The following is a 21,238-nucleotide window of genomic DNA, read 5'->3' as shown; positions in this document are numbered from 1 at the left end:
AATGAGTTAGTTATTTTATCAATTGAAGAGCATTTTTTACTTTATAAAAAATTAATGAAACAGTATTATTAACCATCGTTTGTGAATGTGAAATATTTTTTTATATAAATAATATAGATATAGTTATAGATTAAATAATATTGAAAAATAAATTATATACCGGTTAAAATATACAGTTTAATGTCGAGAACTGCTCTGAACTCACGCGAACTCAAAAGCGATGGGCCCAGCCCACTAGTGGAGAGGCCTAATGTCTGACCCGAATCCTTGAACTGGGCCTCGTCAACCTGAGCTTTCATAAAATACTAGCGGTCCTACACACTCCATACATATATATATATATATATATAAAAGCAATAGACAAGTGTTTGAATCAAATAATACTTTTATGAAAAGAAAATATTAAGTAAAATATATTTTTATTTATTAGAATAACATCATAAATTAATTTTTTAACAATGCAAAGTACTTATAGGAAAAAACAAAGCGCGATGGAAGTTACATGCTGGTGCTCATTATCTTCTAAATAAACTTAAATTTATAGGTCTATGAAAATATATGACTTAAGGTATTTTTGTACATTTATTTAATCCACACCAAGTTAATTTCTGTAAACCCTCACACTCAAGAAATAGTATAGATGCAGTTATATATTGAGACAAAAATGTCCCCCCAAAATAACTAGAACTTCCCACTAATGCTGAAATTAATATCATTATTGATGCGGACTAGAGTTCAGTCGTACCATACAAATCGAAAAAATTTTAAGAAAATTATAAAATTAATGGGGACTAACCTATTAAAAAAAGATTAACAACTCAATACTTAAGTTAGTAATGTTCTTACTCAAAAAATAAAAGAAAAATGGTAAAGTAGTGATGAAAATTTTGGAGAGTGCGAAAAGTAAGCTACAAAATAGGTTAGAAACAGAGAGAATGAAGGTTGGAGTATGATAGAATAAGTTATTAAAATGACTGCAAAGAGTAGTTACGGCAGATGGTACGTCATTGGATAATTGCATTTGTTAGCTAAGTAAATAATTAGTTTAATATTTGAATTTTTTTTTTGAAAGAGTTATAACCATTTGAAAAGGTCTTGTCAAGTCAATTCGAGAATTCAAGAATTTGTTACTTGCTGATTAAATAGTTGATTTCAGTTGGATCTCTTGGATTTAATCGAAAATCTTTTAGTATAATGTGTCTTTAGGTGTCAGTGAATTTTGTGATGTGTTGTCTCTATTGTATTTTGACTCATATTGTTGGATTGGACTTATTTTTTGGACTTACCATGTTAGTACGGATAAGTCAAATTACGAGCTTACTACCTTGCTCATAGGCTAACAGAGCAGGGTCTGACTTATTTGACTGTTCAGTGGGTACCCACTTCCTTATTCTTGGGATTGAGAAAAAGTATTTGAGGGAGCATCAATTATTATTATTACTATTTTTTATTATATTAACTTTGTTAAATATAATTTAATATTTTTAATCGTAAATTACAAAAGGCTCCCTTCATGTTTGTCTTAATTATATATATTATATCATTATTTAAAAATTTACAAATATATTCTAAAATTAATGGCCGCATAACAAATTCTTCTTCGTGACAACTCATTATAAGGAATATTTATTAGACGACGGATAATTTTATGAAAATATTTGTAATTTTTTAAATATTGATTAAATATTTGAAGTTAAAACAAACATAAAAAGAAAATAAAAAAACGTTTGTAACACACTTAAAAAAAAAGTAGTAGATGTGAAAAAATGGATAAATGGGGGCATGTGAATAGGCAGGCAGATTGTAGACGAACAAAAAGCCTAAATAAAAGCTTCAATATGACAATTCGAGACAATGTATGTGTTACAGAGATCAGTGTACTGCACCGCACTGCATGAAAGAGAATGAGAGAGGGGCAAGAAGATATAGACAAAAGATAAGGATGGTGGAGATGATGTTGCAACATTGAAATATCAAAGAATGAGTAGACAGAAAGTGACTTCAAATCCCACCTCAGAAACCACATTCTACTACACAACAAAACCTTGCAAGAGCGATTCTAGGAGCTCTGTTGCTGCTAAATTCCAATCTGTTTCTCCCATTTTTATGCATATGTCTGCCTATGAAGAATTACTGGTTTAAAATTAAATGAAGGGAGAGGTCTTGTCATACTTCTTGTTTCAGTCTTTGCCCTTTCCTATATTTTTCTTTCTAGGGAAAGTCTTATTCAAATTAATCTCAAAACAAGATCGATATATATGATTGGACATTTTTAGTGAACTTTACATCAATCATATGATAAGTGTATTGTACTTGTCATATAATCAGTTTAAATCCAACTAAATACAAACTTGAATTAGAATTTTCTTTGTCTTGGGAGAGAATGAAAAACATCAAATTTGTTTGAGATAATAAATACAAAAGTTTATAATATGAGAGGAGGTGGGTGGGGGCATTAATTGACAGGTCATGTGATCAAGCAGAGGCAGTACTGGGGAAAGACAAAATGAATTCACACCATATTCTGGAGGACACAAAGCAGAAATGTGGGTGCTCGTGATATATGTACACAATTAGATCACTGGAAATAAAATACAAAAAAAAAGAGTAAAATCATTGGGTGCTACATAAGAAAAGTGAAACACAAATTGCAATGATATATTTGTGTTTGTAAACTCCAAATTGAGGGCCTACAGTACAGGCTACATATATATACGTATAAATATGCAGAAATGAGATAGGTAGGTAGGTTGCCTGAAAAGGCCTAGGCCTAGGCCTACACTACATCATCTTCTGGTGATTGATGCTTTTGGTCGCTACTGCTGCATATATGCAGCTACTTTTCAGCTCCATCATATGTATGTATGTATGTATGTATTTGTGTTAGCATGCAGTTGTGAGATTGGCACTTGTTTTATTCAACTGTACAGAGGAACCCTTATCTTCAATTACCATATATGTCCACATTCCCACCTCAAACTAACCCCAATTTCTTATTTCATCACTTCAAAACTATCCTTATCCTATGCCAATAATGCAAATGCAGATGCAACTTCAACTGCAACTCATCTTTTTTCTCAATCATTGTAGCTTCCTCACCCCTATGTGCTTCATTTATATATAGATTTGGGCAACATTTTCTATGAATATTGTTTTTCAAATTTTAATATTCCAACTGGATTAAATTTGGGTTTTTATTATTTATCTCTTAATTTGTGAAACGGGGGGGGGGGGGGGTATAAAAGGTGCATGATGAGTCGCAATCATTGGATATTGATTAGTGGTAATAATTAAACTACTTTCCAAATTTATTACAGATAAGAATAGTTTGAGAATGAGGACAATTGGGGATGTGAGTGAGTCCATATATCTTGACATTCCGTGACCCCAACACCAAAACCAAAACCACCCATCATTCCTCATCATCACCTTTTTCAGTCTCTCAGCTATAAAAAAGCATTCTACAATCTCTCCATACTCATTCAAACTAGAGAGAGAGAGAGAGAGAGAGATGGGTTCCAGATTGCAAAGGAGAATGGCACTTCGCAGAAAGCTTCACATTTTGAGAACTCTAACCAAATCCAAATCAGTAAGATTCATTCATTCATATAATATTGCTGTTAATGATAATAAATATGTTTTGTTTTTATTAATTAGAGATGAGTAGTTGAACAATAGTGTATTAATTAATGAATTTGTTTGATGAATATGTGAAGGTGAAAAAGAGGTGGATTATCAGGGACGCTTTTGTTTACATGTACAAGTTGAAACTCCAAGTAGAAGCCATGAAACGGGAGTATGAATGCCTGCAGGTGAATGAGATTGAAGAAGTGAAAGTGGAGGAGGTTGGTAATGATATGGATGGAAAGAGGGGATTGTTGATGGTACGAGTTGGGTGGAAGGGTAAAGGTGAAGAGGTGCTGGTGTCGATGCTGGAGGCGTTTGAGAGAATGAATGTGAATGTAGTGGAAGCCAGGGTTACCTCCAACCATTTCTTTGGGATGGAAGCCATTGTCCAACCTCCTCCTGCTGCTACTGCACCAATCTTGAATCAAGCTATTCTCAACCTCCTCCAAACCCAAAATCAAAATTATTAGCTAGCTACCCCCACCCCCACCCCCACCCCCGCCTTTATTAATTAATCAACACTATGCATGTACCTGGTAGTTACTATTGTGTCTGTGTCTCATCATCATCCCACTGTCACATAGAAGCTTGTGAAAGCTCACTTTCAGTTTTGAAGTGGAAACATGTGAGAAAGTGTGAACCTCCCCTCTTCCTCTTCCTCTTCCTCTTCCTCTTCCTGGGCTAGTAGATTCTCTGAATTAAGTGGGCCGGCGGGCACTATCTTTAGAATGACCAGACCAAAAATTAATTCAAAATTTGTATGATCAGATCAAATCATCAAATACAAGATAACAAAAATTAAAAATTATACCCATTAAATTAAATAAGTTACAATACACATGTATCTTGAAAATTTTACACAAGAACATGTAATGCAATGAAAAAACAAGTAATTTCACCATTCATACATGAATCTTTTAGCTCCACATTATCAGGATGCATTAACCTAAAACATAAATTATACGGCTAGAATTCACCTAAAAACCACAACATCAACTCATAATTAAGACATGGTTCAATACTTTATTTTATTTATCATCTCAGTAGACCTTAATTTTGTAAAAAAATCTTTAATATGACTACCACATTCTTTGTACAAATACCAAAATGCTCCTCAAATGCAACCTTTTCTTAATTAGCAATACTCGTCATAAGAAATATGACATTTGACAATGGCTAATTGTCATAGTTAAATATAAATAGTTATAATGATTAGTCATTGGTAATTATTAGGTAACCGTTGTTTCTGCGAATGTGGCTAAAGCATTCGTTATGGTTAAAAGTAATGGCAAAAAATATTATTCATGGTCATTTAAAATTAATTTGCATTGATTTTATCTAACCATAGTTAATAATTATTTATCGCAATTTTTAATTCATAACCATTAAAATTGTAGATAATAGTAATTTTTTTTTCTAGTGACTTCAATAGTTCTTTCGAAAATTGTAAATTTAAGTTCTTATAATATAATATCATTATTATTTTTTTCAAAAGTTGATGTAATAACATTGATACAAAGAAAAAAGTTTTTTCTTTAGACTGATTATTACATTTATAATTTTTGACCGAATAGGATATCTAAGTATTTCCATAAATATATATATTTAAAAAAGAAACACTAGCTTATCAATTCAAGAGTAAATATCGGAACGAAGCTGTCAGGAAATTTCTATTGATTAATTCAATAATTCGGACTTGCCAATAGAAAATGCTTTTTGACCATATGAACAAGAAAATCATTACGGCGGGGACAACAATATATTAAAAAGAGCACCTCGCAATAACATATTTATTGTGTCAGTCTGAATATGAGAGAAATAAAAACGAAAGTCAGAAGAAGACTAATATAATATCCAATTTCGTGTCAATCCCGCCACCAGCAACAACAAAAGAAAGAAATAGCAATATTAAAACCACGTTTTCTTGCTATCTAGAATATGTCGCATCCCATAATTAAGACATTGTGAGTTGTTAGTACCACGAATGTAAATATATATTTATTTTTATAACAATTTATTATTTATTTATCTCGTTTCAACGTACATATTCAATAATTAAATTATTTATGTACTAAATTAATTTTTAATTTTTAAATGTATATATATATTGAAGGATGTTATAAATTGCGTTCCGTAAGAAAATATATATATATATATATATCTTGCATTTGATGTATGTAGCCAAACAAGAGAAATTTTAGTTCGGACGTAATTTGGCTAAATCTAAATTAATTATGTCAACCACAATACATTTGTTATGTGATTTATGTACAATTTAAATAAAGTGATCAATCACATAACAAATGTAATTAATCCATGATTTATAATATACTTACTTTATAATTAATTTGACTCAACTAAATTTAATCCAAACAAAAATTTTCCACCAAACAATCCAATTGCGCGTTTTGCGTTGTTAATTTCTTGTTGGGTCGGCATTCACAACACGGAGCTGCGCATCGACTTCATCAGTTTATCCATTACTTGATTATAGTATTATTTGAAATTTATATTATTTTTAGCTTATTTGAAAGAGTATTCAATTATGAGACAAAATGTTGGTAGTTTACTAGGTGTTAATTAATCCTCTCTACTTCACTAATTCAACCTTAATTATAATTCAGACTAGTTTCATATGAAAGCTCTATTTTGTCTGCAAATGAAAAGAAATATATATTTGCATTAATTTTAATTAATTAAGGATCTTAAGTAAGAAGTAATTATAAAAAATGGTTATTTACTGAAACGCGACGACAAACCCAAAAACGATTTTGATTTGTGTAGTGCATGTGCTGCTACATTTGGAGTTTGGCTGCACCAGTAAATATGATTATCATCATGCTTATAATTATTAATTAGTAATTAACTCATGATCATGATGTAAGTATATATCGAGTGCAACATGAATTATGCCTGATCATGATGTAATTGTACATTAATTTAATCTAATCATGCATGATTCATCAGTTTTCCAAATAATTATGGTCGTGCTTGTGAAGTTCCAACTACTCTACGCTGCATTTGGATCGATTAATGATTTGGATTTCGATGTAGGATTTGGGAAAAATATTTTAAATCACCTAATATATTCGAAAATTACTTAAAATTCATTAATATTGAATAAAAATATAATTTAAAATTAAAATTAAAGAATTTGAATTCATGTATTAAATTTAGGATTATACAAATACGTTCAAAGAATTTGAAATTTATAATTGCAAATCCTTTCATCCAAATGCAATATTAATTAATTAATTTGAATTTTTTTATTATAAATTATTAATTGTATTTCATGTTATAGGTAATATTTCTCATATCAATTTATCTCTCTCTCTCTCTCTCTCTCTCTCTCTCTCTTTCTCTCTCTTGCTTAATTAGTATTAGCTGTTGGGCCACGTTTGATGCACGTATATAAAAAATTTAAAAGTATAAATAATTAAATACTACTTACTAAATTTTTGTGTAACTCAAAAAAAAAAAATGGGCAGTTGTGGAGAAAATAATTAGATCAATTAATGTGAGAATGATTGAAGGAAGAATAAATAAGTGTGAGATCAAACTAATTTTATTATGTATAATGACAAATGACAATAAAATATTGATGAACCCCACATATATTATAAAACCAAAAAAAAAAAAAAGGAAAAAAAAATTAAGAAAAGCCTCTTCATCAAGTGTTGATAAGGTTAAGGAGGGGATGGTAGAAATAGGATGGAAATGTCAATACAAAACTAGGAGGAATGACCTCATTCTATATATATAATCACATAATTAATTATTAATTAGAGTATAATATTTACAGCACGAAATGAATAATTAATTAATTCATTAGCGACCCTTTCACATTCACAATAAAAAAACAATCAACTCCAACATTTGCTTGCACGTCCTCTATAAACTCTACTATTACACATCTGTCAGTATTCGGACCCATACTAATTAATTAAGCTCCTCTCCCTCCCAATCCTTTCCTCCATTTCTCTTGTTCGAATCAACCCCTCTCTCTCTCTCTCTCTCACACAACACAGAGAGATCAGAGTAATTAGTGTACAAATTAAAGGCATACATAGGCATGAAGAAGAGAACATTAAACAGTAACCATTTTGTCATAAGCCAAGTATTAGAAGACTCAGCTGCTACTTTGCCTGAAGACGACGACACACATAATATTTCTCCATGTTCCAAACATACCAAGATTGCGTCTGCTTCCTCTTCCAAGAGAAGGTTTGAACGTATTCGTATTACTACGTAGTGTCTGTGTCTGTGGGTGTGGGTTTTGTCTAGTTTATGGCATAGATTATTGGAGGGTTTTATGAATCAATTTGCATGCACTAGGCGGGTTGGTTAATTGAAGGAATTATTACTCTACTAATTAAACAAGTAAATAAATGAATGGTGCTGTTTTATTACACAGTAGTAGGCGAGTTATAGAGAAGAGGGTGGTGTCGGTGCCGATCAACGACGTCGGAAGATCAAGGATGAAAGGTGATCAGATCAGTGCTCCGCCTTCTGATTCCTGGGCCTGGAGAAAATACGGCCAAAAGCCCATCAAAGGTTCCCCCTATCCCAGGTATATAATTATTGTTATTCTAATTCTACATCTCATCTCAATTGTTGGGATTGTTGGATATATGGAAGATGCTAACTGATAGGGTGAATTAATTAATTACTATATATAATCTTGCAGAGGTTATTACAGGTGCAGTAGCTCCAAAGGGTGTCCTGCAAGAAAACAAGTGGAAAGGAGTAGATTGGACCCTAACATGTTACTCGTCACATATTCTTGTGAACACAACCACCCTTGGCCGCCTTCTAGGAATCACAACCACCGTGCGGGCGTGGCAGCCGCCGCTACGGCCACCGCGACTTCAGTCTCAGAAGATGAGGCAGAAGTACAAGATGAAGATGATGAAGGTGAAGAAGAAGAGAGAAAACCCATTTCCACTCATCATGAACTGATTTTTGAAGATAAATCTAGCAATATTGACGAGGAAGCGCCTGCGCCCCCGCCGCCTCTAATTAATGGTGGTGAATTTGGATGGTTTACAGATTTTGAGTACTCCACAATATCCTGCACCATGCTAGAGAGTCCAATTTTAGAGGAGGAGACAATAATTACGACAGACGACAATGATCAAATGGCTATGATTTTCACGAGGAGAGAAGAAGACGAGTCTCTCTTCGCTGATCTTGGTGAGTTGCCGGAGTGTTCAATGGTATTCCGCCGTGGGATGGCGCAAAGAGAGGTGGAGCAACGGCGGCATAGCTTCGCCACCACCGGCTGAGACCATGGGGCAGCCGGCCTGCTCCCACAATTTGTCTTCTACCTCTTAATTATTATGATGATCAATTATATATATATAAATATTAATTAATTCTGATCAGAGAGAGGAAATGAGTACTTTTCTCAACAAGATAACCTATAGTTTAAAAAATGAGTAGTTTCACATGCATGTTTATGTAATTTTACTCAGTGTTTTGAAAATTGAAGGGTAGTGGTTGGTTAGGGAGAAAAAGATGCGTACATTCAATTGGTTGGTTGATGTCATAATCTCATTGCAATTATTATCACTATGGCCCTCCGGTTCTAACGGCTATATATATATATAATCCATAACTCTTAATTATCTTATTTCAAAAATATTAATTAATAACAACTTGGGGAAATTAGATCCCAAGTCCCTGAATTAGATTACTTATTTATTACTTACGTTGCATTAATTATCTAAGTTTAATCCTTAATTATGTCTTGTTAAGGATAAAAAGTAACCTACAAAAAAAGTCATTATATATAAAGTAATATATATTGTTAAAGAAAAAAAAAAGGGAAAATTAAGGCAGCAGCATAAAGGGAGAATTAATTAAATAAAAAGAAAAGAAAAGAAAAGAAAAAGAAATGAGAAATAGAACAATGTGAATGAGACCGGATGGAATCATGGTGGGTAATTTAACTCAGAGGAAACTCACATATAACAACAATGCTGACCTTTTTGAGCAAATTAACAGTTGGCATGGATAGCACCTTCTCACATTTGTATTAGATATCATGCCATTCAATTTTTTATTTCAAATTTTGGGATTTAACAAATAACGCAATATAATTTATAATAAAAAATTTAATCCGACTTACTATATATATGAACACATTTTTTTCCATTCTGTAATTTGTCGCACATTATATTTGTCATGTAATTTCACCATTTTTTATTTAATTCCTAATGAAACGCTGACACTACTAAAAAAATACAGCATCAGCTGAATAGATTGAGAAACAAAAATTAATGAACATAAAAATTTCAGACACAAAGAATAGGCCCAAGACTCTAATAATGGCAGGGTAATATAAACACTCAAATACTAAAAAAATGTGATATTTTTTGGGTAAAAATTATAAACGAGTAAGTGCTTTTTATTTAAATTTAATTAAGTTGTTTATTTTATACATTAAAAGATGTCATACACAAACTACCCACCTTGGCATAGATGGTGTTTCCAAAATTAAAATAATAAAACAAAGACATTAACCAAGAACTGGAAATGGACAGCAAATGTGCAAGTTTTTGAGATTGTAAGGAAGCTAAAATTAGAAATAAATGGGGGTAGAGACGGTATCAAAAAGATGAAAAATTTAAATTGCCGCATTGGTCGTACTTAAAATTCAATTGATATTTAATAAAAGGTGCAGTAGGTAGTGGATGCGTTGATGAGGGTGAGGGTGTTCCCAACTGCCTTGCACTCTTGTAATTGGACCACAGCTCACTAAAAAGGAACATAAAGATTAATAATAATGATAATATAAATTAATTTTATTATTCATAATACATATATATATATGCAATAATTATGGTTTTTAATTATGTTAAATTTCATAAAAATATGAGAGTATATGTACAATCAAAGTATATTAGCTACCTTCCTTATCATGCAATTTTTTGAATTCTATATAATATATATAGATAAATTGTAAATTAGTCCTCAATTCTCAATTCTCAATGTGGAATGGGGAATTTGTAATATTCAATATTTAATTCACGCATGTCCTCGTGTAGTCTGGATTCTCCTTTGGCCAGCCTTCCACAAAATACCCATACTCAAATCTCGTTGTATGCATTAATAAGATCCTGACTCTGACACCGTTTACCACGTCTCGCAACTATTGCTAGAAAATCAATTTTGGTTTTTATTTGCCATTTTTAATATTTGGGTTAATTAACTTAAACATTCTCTAAATATTTGAAATTATACTTTTGTCCTAATAAAGTTCTCAAATTACACTTACACTCCCTTTGAAAATTCTCTATTTATACTTGACATTCTGTCCTTAGGTTTGAATGAAAATTTTATCTCTCATTTAACACTCCTTATAAGAATTTTCTACTTATAGAAGGAAAAAGTACAATGACATCAACCGTACTCCGTATATAGATTTACATTTATTCCTTTATAAGTATAAAAATATACATAGAAATGTTAAATGTATGGTAAAATTAAAATTTATATAGTTTCTTTTGTTAACATTAACATCTTTCATCCAAACCCTAAAGGAAAAGGATCATATTTTAAAAAGAGAATTTTATAAAGAGATGTAAGTATAATTTTAAATTTTTTTTGAAAAAATTATAATTTCGCAGTTTTAAAGGAGATCGCATGTAATTAACCCTTAATATCTTTGCAAAGCTCAATTGTACCAAGAATTACCGGATAACAACACCAAATTATTATTATATATTTTAAAAGAATTAACATCTTCAATAAATTAGTAAATACCATTGGACATCTTAGACATAATTATATCTGTTTTCCTTGTAGTCATCAACTCTGAATATTTGTGTTTTTCATTGATTATCTTCCCAAAATGATTATTTTTTGATATTTTCTATTTTTTTTAATTATTATGGAGTTGATACAGAGACAGTATTGCAGAGTTAATGCCTTTGCAACCCTAATACAGAAATAACTATCCTGCATGTGGGGAAGGGGGGGGGGGGGGGGCGAGAGAGAGAGAGAGATGCAACAAGCGAATGTGGTGTCTGATTCAGAACTTTGTGAATTTGTATTGCATCTACAAACTATTTCGAGTAAGATGAAAACAATACAAGTAAAAGAATGTCAGAAATAGAGTTGTCTATGCCTTCCAGTATCTCCAGAGGCAAAATTTTACACCACACAATGATCGAATAGACGCAGCGAACGCAAACAACTCCCCGGCGTCATATGAATGATTCAAGAACCTATGACGAGCAGCACCCGACTCTATTCATGGCTGATACATCTTTACCAACATCGATTTTCTCGCCCTTAGTTGGGACATTTGATGCGCCACCATCTTCACCCGTCTCCATGCTCTTTTTGCTCACGTTACGATATATCTGAGTGAGAACCTCTGAGAATGCACTGTCCACATTAATAGATTCAAGAGCCGAAGTTTCCATGAAGTAGAGGGATTCCCTCTCAGCAAACGATTTCCCATCCTCGGTTGAGACAGCCACCAGATGCCGAAGGTCAGACTTGTTGCCAATGAGCATGACGACAATGCTGGGATCGGTGTGATCCCTCAACTCACGCAACCATCTCTCAACGTTTTCAAATGTGGAATGCCTAGTGACATCGTAAACTAGTAAGGCACCAACAGCACCACGGTAGTAGGCACTGGTTATGGCACGGTACCTAGAGAACAAGATGATAACATAAATGTAAGATTTCAGTTATAAGGCAAAATGTATACTTATAAAGGAAAAATAACATGAAGAGAACACTGGTAAATACGGATTCAGATTCCATGGAATTTACTTAATTATGACAAATTTGACCATACAATAAACTTTATAGCAAATGAATCCATGTCAAACAGCATAAGTAAAACTGTGTGCTTTACGCCGGTGTGGTAATTATCACGGTCCAGTTACTTTCACCCATCACCTTCATCTCTCTGTTCTGATTTCAGCACCAATTTATGATGTGTGACATGTACAAGATGTAGTGACAATCAAAAACCATGTTTTCTTTCTAAAAGATAATGCAGAAATCAAGCATGTCATAGTTCTTCTTTGGTTCTGCTTCCTCCATTTCTTTATTTTCCATAGTAAACAAGTCTGAGATGAGACAAGGCTTGACTAATCACAACAACAATTCTGTTCACATTGATGACTACCTGAAACAGAAGAATAAATTTGGAGAATTCCACATGTGATCATTTTTTCTTGCAACAACCATGCAATCATCCTAAAAAATGGAAACCTGGAACATTTGTACATCAATTGCGCCACCTTCTATCCTATCATCAACATTAGATCTTGTATCACCACAGCAACATCTCAGAGAACAACTTCACAAAAGACCGCTTGGTCTCATGGAAACACCAAACCAGCTCAAGAAAAATTTGTCTCGAGAAAAGATCCAGTGTTTACAAAATCATATGAAAATCACACACCATTGTCCCCGCAATTTCAGCATTCCCTTATAATGCATCACTGATAAATTATCAAAATTCTGCCAGTATCAAAACTCAAGATGGCAATGCTGATTGCATCATTTTCAATGATTTCATAAGAATGAGTTCAATTAGGCAACTCAAGTCACAAAGAGTAAATTGCAAAACGGACTCAATGACCATAAGAGATGTCTTGACCGATATGGAGGCAAGACTAGGGGGGTGGTTAATCAGCCCACAAGACAAATTCAGTATTCTTAATCTGCCTCCGAAACACATCACAATAAGGCAATGTCACAATTGCATTCCCTCTACAAACTTTAAACAGTTGATCCGATCTACTATGAAACAGAGCAAGCATATTTAGATCAAAGCTGAAAACCTCATTGTTACATCACATACTCTTCAGATCTCTCCTAAGAAACCTCAATCCTCTACAACTCATAAAGAAACAGATCATTTCTCCAGAACCACCACACCACATCAAATTCCTATCAAGATAGAAACTTCACAACTTACACTGGACAAATGACAATAGGACTTGACAATTCTTGAACAAAGATCTCACACTAAAAAAATGCAACTCTTTGAAACAGACTAAGTAACAACAGAACATAAACAACCATAAAATCCAGAACCCAGATCAAGAAAAAGATTGATGACAAGAAATGACCTTTCTTGGCCAGCAGTGTCCCAAATCTGAGCCTTGATGACTTTACCATCAACGGGCAAGCTTCGGGTGGCAAACTCAACTCCAATTGTGGACTTGGATTCAAGGCTGAACTCATTCCGGGTGAATCTTGAAAGCAAGTTAGACTTGCCCACCCCTGAGTCCCCTATCAATACCAACTTGAAGAGGTAATCATAATCATCTTCTGGTCTGTACCCCGCCATCACTCTTCCCTAAAAATCTTTAACACTGCTACTGAGAATCTACTGGTTTGATCTCAGAGACAAGGAGGATCCAGTTAATGAACCCACTTAAAATAATAAAATAAAGAAAAAGGTAGTGGGACTTGGAGAAGCGTAATGGGGATGTTTAAACAGTAAGGAAACTTGTAAAGATGTTTGGCGTTCTCCTTTTACCGCTGTGGGTGTATGTGAAATTGTTTTCTTTTTTGACCCTTTCGGTTGAGTGGGTGGAAAGTGACTACTGCTTGCCAGACGGATTTGCGAGGACAACGAGCCAGGAGAAGAGGAAATGGTGGTCTGGTTTTAAACTTGACAGCCGGGAACGGAGAAACTGAAAATGGAGCTGTTAAGTTCATTAGTTGGGCTGTTATGTAAGCCCAAATGGCATACGAATTTGGCCCAACATTGCCTATTAAGAAAATTTTGTAATGATTAGGATAAAGATATCATGTTGGCTCTTATTGTTTACATCAGTTATTGTAATGATTGAGATCCATATATTTGGATGCATTGCAACCAACTAATAATTGAGGAAAAAGTTATTAATAGCTTTAATTACTCCCCATTAGTTATATATATGTTATTTAATTGAATATTTCAAATGATTGTCTTTCATTTCACATGAACCCCCTTAAAATTATGAAATAAACATTACATTATCGCGAAAAATACATTACAGACAAAATTAAATAACGTAAACGTCCCAAGTCTTCATTTGTTAGAGGTACTTTGCTAAACTTTTTATTTAATTTTTTTATAAATTCTAAGACCATTTTATTATAAAGTAATTGAAAAATAAAATGAATTTAGATATGAAGTGGACTATCAATTTATTCTTTTTGTGTTGATTGATATACATTCTACATTTCTACAATCTCAAATATTTGGGGACTGTGCCCATCAGAAAGGGTCTCCATTCTAGTCAAGAAATAAGACAAAAAAAAATCAAAGTCGGACGAAAATAACACATCTCCCTCCCAACTCATCAAACACATGAAGAAACCCTCTAATCATGCTACCCACGTCCATTCCATGATTGAAATATATACATCTATACATACATATGTGTGTTGTGTGTGTGTGTTGTCTCCTGTTTTGTCAAATACTCCACCACATCGACACAACCTTTAGACAGAACAGCAGCTTATAGCTAGTGTTATTACATTGGCATTATTTACTATTTTTGGGGTTTAATATCAATTATCAAAGTCCAATGATTCAAGAAATCATAATGCCCACCTCCGAAACTTCATCCTCATCATCAACTGATCACCATCTCACTTCACCAACATCAATCCAATTGGTGTCCAAATCTGTGTCCCGGAGGCTGCTCGCCAAGTTCTACGACGCCTCACAATTCGACTTTGATTACTCACAGAGTGGGCTGTGGTCTCCTCCTCTCCAGAGAAGCGTGTTTCTGACTTCTCCAGGAAAGATTTGCTCCGACAACGACATGGCCGCCAAGCTAAGAGAAGCTCTCCAAACCCATACGGCCAGAAGAAGATCCTGCTTCTCGTTTAACGTACGTACAAAACGAAAGAATTAGTTAATATATATTGCATTTCCAATGATTCATGCTTATTTGATTGTACATTGTCGTACAGGCTTGCTTGTGTTCACCAAAGAGATTTTGAAGGGCTGCAGCTAGCTACACTAGGAAATACTATACGTATAATTAATACTTGTTTGTTTTCTACATATAGAAGTGTATACGAGATGTACGTTTATGATCCTAATCAAATTAATTTTCTTGAATTTCCTCCTCACCTTCAAGTTCAGATTTCTTTTTTTCTGATTGTTGGTTTAAAGGCACGTACAATCTGGAGGAAGAAGGGATAAATGCAGTAAATTTAAGGACACCACAGCAATTTGTCATGTCTCGTCGCATATGCATGAACAACAAGTAAGACGACGACCACATAAAATGTATGTGTACCTCGATTGGTAATAGGTAGTTTAAACATGGTATATTTAACTCATTTTTCTCCAACATCTAGAGGTTAAATTCAGTCATTTATATAAGATTTAAGCTTAATTTGCATAGGTTAATTACGACATATATATATATATATATAAATGAGGAGTTATAAAATGCGGAATGCAGTGCAGAAGGAGCAGGAAAAGGAATAATATAAGCTGACATTGTCTTCTGAATTAGGCAGGCTGGCTGCACTGCATTCATCAGCAAAAGTCTGCCGGCTGTACGCTTTAAATTTGAATTACTGTCGATTTCTTGCTTGCGCCTGCCCTGCAAACTACGCCTGTCCATGAATCATTCTACTGACAAGAAATTTGGATTTCTTTTTTAAAAGTATTCTCCGCCCTAATACTGTTCTTGGGCATCATTTAAAGGCTGAAATACACTAATAGTCGATAATAATTAAATGAGAATTATCATTCAAAATGCATAATGCAATAGAAAAATGATACAGCAGTATTCAATTTTTTACACCATGTTCAATAATTAAAATATTTTTTAAAATCCTGTTTTATGTCTATACAAATAAAACTGGAACGCCTTAACAAGATGCTTATTTCAAGAATTGGGCTTTGTATCCAGCCCAATTAATATAAACTCCTCGTTAACGTGGGAGCAAGCCCAATTAGACTCTACATTATAAATGCGTTTACACTCAAAACTTGGCCCATTATAGGTAGTCCCAAGTATTAATAAGAGCAAAGATACCCAAAGGCCCAAAATTATTTTCTTAGGCTCCGTTTTATGTGTGTAATAGAATTAAAGTGGTATAAATGAATGAAAGACAAAATTTGAAATAGATTGTAATAGGAATATTGAATTAAGCATTGGAATAACCTGTGATAATTTTACCTTATATTTACTAGCATGTCGTTATATTAAAAAAAAAATATCGTGTGTGTGTGTGTGTGTGAGAGAGAGAGAGAGAGAGAGAGAGAGAGAGAAATAGGCATTATTTTGTATGGAAAAATAAGTGGCATAGACAGAGAGAAACAGTAGTAGTAATGCAGGTAGATAGGATGTATGTAACGTGAAATAGAATCAATGAATGGATGGACGGACAGAAGAAACACTTTGGGCAACCGCAAAGGAAATGTTGTCGGAGGGGAGACACCTAATCCGTGAACATGGTGGGTGGTCTATGGGCCGACTGTACATCCTCTCCCCCGGCAACATCACCTCTCTCACCCCCCTTTCATGCCGACATTTCAGCCCTTTTAAGATCAAACTTAATTACACTCTACCATTCTTCTTTATACTTTTATATATATATACACACACACACTATTACACCTATGTTTTCATATATCAATGTATAAAGGTATGGGAGTCCAGACTCTGAGATCACCACCTCTTGTAAGAGAAAAACAAATAATTCTTGATAAAAAATTAAAAAAAACTCAAGTTAGAGAAAGATATCATGAGAAATAATTAGGGTTAAATGCAATTTACTCCCCGTAATATAAAAAAATGAGCAAAAACTATCATGTAAAAAAAATAGTGAATAATTACCCCTTTGTATTTTAAAAAATGAAGTAAATTATTCTCTCTAATAACACTTTTGATAAGTGATAATTTGCTTCATTTTCCTAAACTCAAAGAATAATTTACTACCTTTTGTAATAGGATTTTTTTTTACTCATTTAGTATATCACATGGGAATAAATTGCATTTTTTACTAAAAATAACTATAAATATTTGAGTTCATTGAGTTTCCAGCACATAATGTTTAAAAAAATTCAGATATCTCGACCCTTTAAATAGTATATAAAGTTCGACACTATCCTTTAATGTTCAATAGCTCAAAGTTTCTATTTCAAATTTTATTATATCTTTTATTTAATTTAATATATACACTCTATATACTTAAAAAATAATGCCATTATTTTATTTTATTTTTTAAAAATATTTACATGGCGTATATATGAGTCCGTAATCACATTTTTGGCAATGCCAAATTACGACCTTTTTATGCAAAGATGAAATCGTCCCACCTCGTTTTTAGAGTATGCCATAACATGATTTGTATGAAATTCTGAATTTTTGGGAAATGGGAAACCATGAAAAATGAAATCAATAATTTTGGTACAAAATGCGAATCGCAAGTCGTTAAACATTTGGTTTTGATGCTGTGTGCATCGTATTCGATATGGAGTCGTTGACTTTCATTTAATTTTCGAATAATTTAAATAAATAAAATAAAAGCACATAAAGTTAAAAGGATAGCATGTCATGATGGGATGCATTTATATATATATATGTGTGTGTGTGTGTGTTTGTAAACTAGAGATGTGGTAGTTTGTGCCTGTCCACAATTTCATGCGCCCCTTTACTTATTCCTCCACTTGGATCATAGGCGAGCAAGACAAAACTACTTCTTCCCTATTATTATATTATGTTTTAATTAAAATATCTTTATATGTATTTTAATGTTGGAATTATCTTAGTAAGATCTTTGTAGACTTTTCTGACAATCTCTGAATTATTGACTAAGCTTCAAGGTTTAGTCCACAACTCATATCTCTGTAATCTAGCCTTTAAGGTTTATGAATGCTCTAATATGCACAAATCCATCATCATCCTTACATCATTTTAATATTTACTATATACCTAAAATTATTAAAGGATTACAATGTCAGGAGCTCCCCAATATGACTCTAACGATTATGTGTTTTGCAAATCTTATATTGAAAGATAAGTTGCTCTAATTTTTATTTTTATTATTTTCTTAACAACACATATAAATCTACGAATGATCTGACTCATTGAAATACAAAAAAAATAAAATAATTATTTATGGAGAGCACGAGTTTTAAATTATTTGGATAGAAACATGCCGAACATTAATCTTACGTTATCCGCAGTCCGCCTGCTAATGAAAAGAACATGTTTCATTAGTAATTAGGAACGTCAAGTTGAAGTTAGGTGCTTAATGACCCTATATTAATAAACATGCCAAGATCTATTATATATGAATATAAAACTAGCAACTCCAAAATTTGATCATTTCAGCACAATCCTGTTAACCATAGATTTCAAATTCATACTTATTGACCTTTTTTTTATGTATATATATATATATATATATATATATTTCGTTGTCTCACAAATCATGCCCATCTTTATTTATTAGACCATGAAATTAATTAATTTGTACAAGCTTTTGAACAGGTACTTAAAAGAATGGGCCGTTACAAGGTCAACTCATTAACAAGATTATTAGTATGCCAACAAAGAATAATTCATTATTAATCCCTATAATCATTATGGCTAATCCATATGGTCAAATAAAATCGATCCGAAAATTTAACTTTGACTACATATATTCAACATTCTCAATATTGGATGATCGCTGAGGAAGATGTAAACTTTTCTTTACAAGAAAATCGTAAAATCTACTCAAATGCACATCATAAATTGAAATCAACATGAATATGTAGTTTATGACGTTTGCATGAATCAAGTCTGACGATGTCCTGAAATAGTAATAAAATCATAATCAAGTACCATCAAAAGGAAAGAAACAGACAATTTCCCAAGTGATGATGGAAGAATGTCGAGATCGGCAGTTCTGCAACAAACTAAAACTAATTAATTGTAATAATAGGCATGATTTGAATTAGCAGTGGGTCGATGGCGATAAGGTGGGAATGGGCAATGGTTTGGACATGCATGCAGCAGCCCTTTGGAGATGAAGAAAAGAATCCAACACCCAACAAACATCAAAGGGAATGGATCGATATGGCTTTCAATTTCATCACTTTTTTTAATTTAACTTTTTTCTGATTGAATTCTTTGAACGGGACAGCAGACAATAAAACCTTTCTTCCATCACTTTTTTTTCCTGTTGCACACCATATTCCTTTTTTTTAAAAAAAAACTAAATAAAATTATATACTTAGTACCATTACATAACCAAAAAAAAAATTGTTAATTGTAAAAGTTTCGAACCTCAGCCTTAACAGACGAACAAACCTTCATTACGAAGGTTAGAATGTAAGAAATCACGATAATAGATCTTTATAATAAAACTCGACGTTGATGAGAGACTATACGCAATTATAATGACACGAATCATTAATAATTATATGTTATGTTGATACAAAATTTTTGTTTAATTTATTTGAAGCAGAAGTTGAGAGTAGTATTGGGGGCGGGTCCCATAGAAAATCATGAAATCAAGACTAGATTAAAAATCCAAATTCGGAAAGCAAACAGCTAAAGTACTGGACAGATGCATGTGACTGTGAAACCTCGAAAATGTTATAATACTCTGCAAATATTTTACGGATCCTAAAGGAGAAAAAGAAGAACAGTGAATAGTTGTGTTGGCGCCATTTGGTGGGACCTGTTGGTTTGACTTTACGATCAAACACTTCCCAGCTCTCGCACACTCCATCTCTTAATTTGTCAACAAAATGGGTTTTATTATTAATATGATTGTCAATTTGTTTTCAAGTAAATAAATCAATCAAAATCATATAATGAATTTTAATAAATGAAAATAATAATTATATTATAAAATCCAAACCTATAATTTGATGAGTTTTTCAATGAAACCAAACTGGATTGGACATGTGCAGACGGCTGAGTTTTGTCATTTCACTGAAATAGAGGTAGTTTTCAGGAGGTTATATTAAAAATAAAAAATGAAAAGGGAAGTGATGTATTCTGGTGGTGTGGCGATGAATGTATAGGGTCCACTAACCACAGTCAGTCTCAAGTCCCATAATCCAAATCTCAGTCTTAATTGTTGACGGTGGGTTCATGCTTTGAAATTGCAGGCCGGCGGCCTTTTTTTTTACCAAACTGCCTGCTCCCACCTTCCCCATCATCTTCAGACTCGTCCATCCATCTTTCTCCAAATTTTCCAATCCAAACATGACTCATTAAGTGCCATAAAGAAACGTACGTACCAAGCTACTGTTACTCGTATTAGACAGAAATAATTATACCGACACCTAAAACAGAAACTCAGTTTAGAATGTTGCACTATTCAACCGTCATGTTTTATATTAACAACATTTCTCTAAATCCTTCCTAGACCCATGCCCGAAAGAAACCTACCCATGTCAGATGATTATTATTTATTTTCTCCCCCCAAATTATACTGAAATTTGAACCAGTGTATTTAAAGCTATCCCGCACAAGCAACCCTAGAAAGGGCGGGCACTGTAATTTAGCTGGGTTGATTGGCTGTGATTTCCAACAAATTTTACTTGTCAAGTCATTTTACAAGATTGAAGTTCTAACACTTATTTTAATAGAAGTTGTTCGTATATTATAATAAT

The 21,238-nt window shown here is 32.9% G+C and overlaps 3 protein-coding genes across 5 annotated transcripts; 2 read left to right on the top strand and 1 right to left on the bottom strand.

Annotated features, from left to right (window-relative positions):
• The first annotated feature begins 3,396 nt into the window (after nucleotides 1-3,396).
• Nucleotides 3,397-4,267, top strand: LOC105167348 (uncharacterized). Its single transcript, XM_011087023.3, has 2 exons — nucleotides 3,397-3,589; nucleotides 3,717-4,267. Exons 1-2 carry the CDS (start codon nucleotides 3,512-3,514, stop codon nucleotides 4,095-4,097), a joined length of 459 nt encoding a protein of 152 aa, XP_011085325.1. The 5' UTR covers nucleotides 3,397-3,511; the 3' UTR covers nucleotides 4,098-4,267.
• Nucleotides 4,268-7,545: 3,278 nt separating this feature from the next.
• On the top strand, nucleotides 7,546-9,011 carry LOC105167552 (putative WRKY transcription factor 65). 3 transcript variants are annotated; one of them, XM_088883196.1, is made up of 3 exons: nucleotides 7,546-7,851; nucleotides 8,042-8,197; nucleotides 8,327-9,011. In XM_088883196.1, the coding sequence occupies exons 1-3, from the start codon at nucleotides 7,700-7,702 to the stop codon at nucleotides 8,910-8,912; spliced, it is 894 nt and encodes a 297-aa protein (XP_088739322.1). In that variant the 5' UTR covers nucleotides 7,546-7,699; the 3' UTR covers nucleotides 8,913-9,011. The 3 variants fall into 3 exon arrangements, with proteins under 3 accessions (XP_088739322.1, XP_088739321.1, XP_011085627.3); XM_088883195.1 differs by having other exon boundaries at nucleotides 7,548-7,851; nucleotides 8,045-8,197; nucleotides 8,315-9,011; XM_011087325.3 differs by having other exon boundaries at nucleotides 7,549-7,851; nucleotides 8,315-9,011.
• A 2,625-nt stretch (nucleotides 9,012-11,636) lies between these two features.
• Nucleotides 11,637-14,239, bottom strand: LOC105167346 (ras-related protein RABA1d). The gene is made up of 2 exons (XM_011087020.3): nucleotides 13,731-14,239; nucleotides 11,637-12,294 (listed from the first exon to the last, which is right to left on the bottom strand). Exons 1-2 carry the CDS (start codon nucleotides 13,949-13,951, stop codon nucleotides 11,859-11,861), a joined length of 657 nt encoding a protein of 218 aa, XP_011085322.1. The 5' UTR covers nucleotides 13,952-14,239; the 3' UTR covers nucleotides 11,637-11,858.
• Between the last annotated feature and the right edge of the window lie 6,999 nt (nucleotides 14,240-21,238).

This window comes from Sesamum indicum, linkage group LG8 (genome assembly GCF_026168435.1).
Source record: "Sesamum indicum cultivar Baizhima isolate 11 linkage group LG8, ASM2616843v1, whole genome shotgun sequence".
Lineage (NCBI taxonomy): Eukaryota > Viridiplantae > Streptophyta > Magnoliopsida > Lamiales > Pedaliaceae > Sesamum > Sesamum indicum.
Note: the sequence above shows the minus strand (reverse complement) of the source record. Positions and strands in the feature narration are given on the sequence as shown.

Bases quoted from the DNA above. Each gene is read 5' to 3' on its own strand.
- LOC105167348 (XM_011087023.3), top strand. From the start codon at position 3,512: ATGGGTTCCAGATTGCAAAGGAGAATGGCACTTCGCAGAAAGCTTCAC. The intron at 3,590-3,716 runs GTAAGATTCATT...GAATATGTGAAG, and splicing joins CTCTAACCAAATCCAAATCA to GTGAAAAAGAGGTGGATTAT.
- LOC105167552 (XM_011087325.3), top strand. From the start codon at position 7,700: ATGAAGAAGAGAACATTAAACAGTAACCATTTTGTCATAAGCCAAGTA. The intron at 7,852-8,041 runs GTTTGAACGTAT...TTTATTACACAG, and splicing joins GCTTCCTCTTCCAAGAGAAG to TAGTAGGCGAGTTATAGAGA. The intron at 8,198-8,314 runs GTATATAATTAT...ATAATCTTGCAG, and splicing joins AAAGGTTCCCCCTATCCCAG to AGGTTATTACAGGTGCAGTA.
- LOC105167346 (XM_011087020.3), bottom strand. From the start codon at position 13,951: ATGGCGGGGTACAGACCAGAAGATGATTATGATTACCTCTTCAAGTTG. The intron at 12,295-13,730 runs GTCATTTCTTGT...CTTGTTCTCTAG, and splicing joins GACACTGCTGGCCAAGAAAG to GTACCGTGCCATAACCAGTG.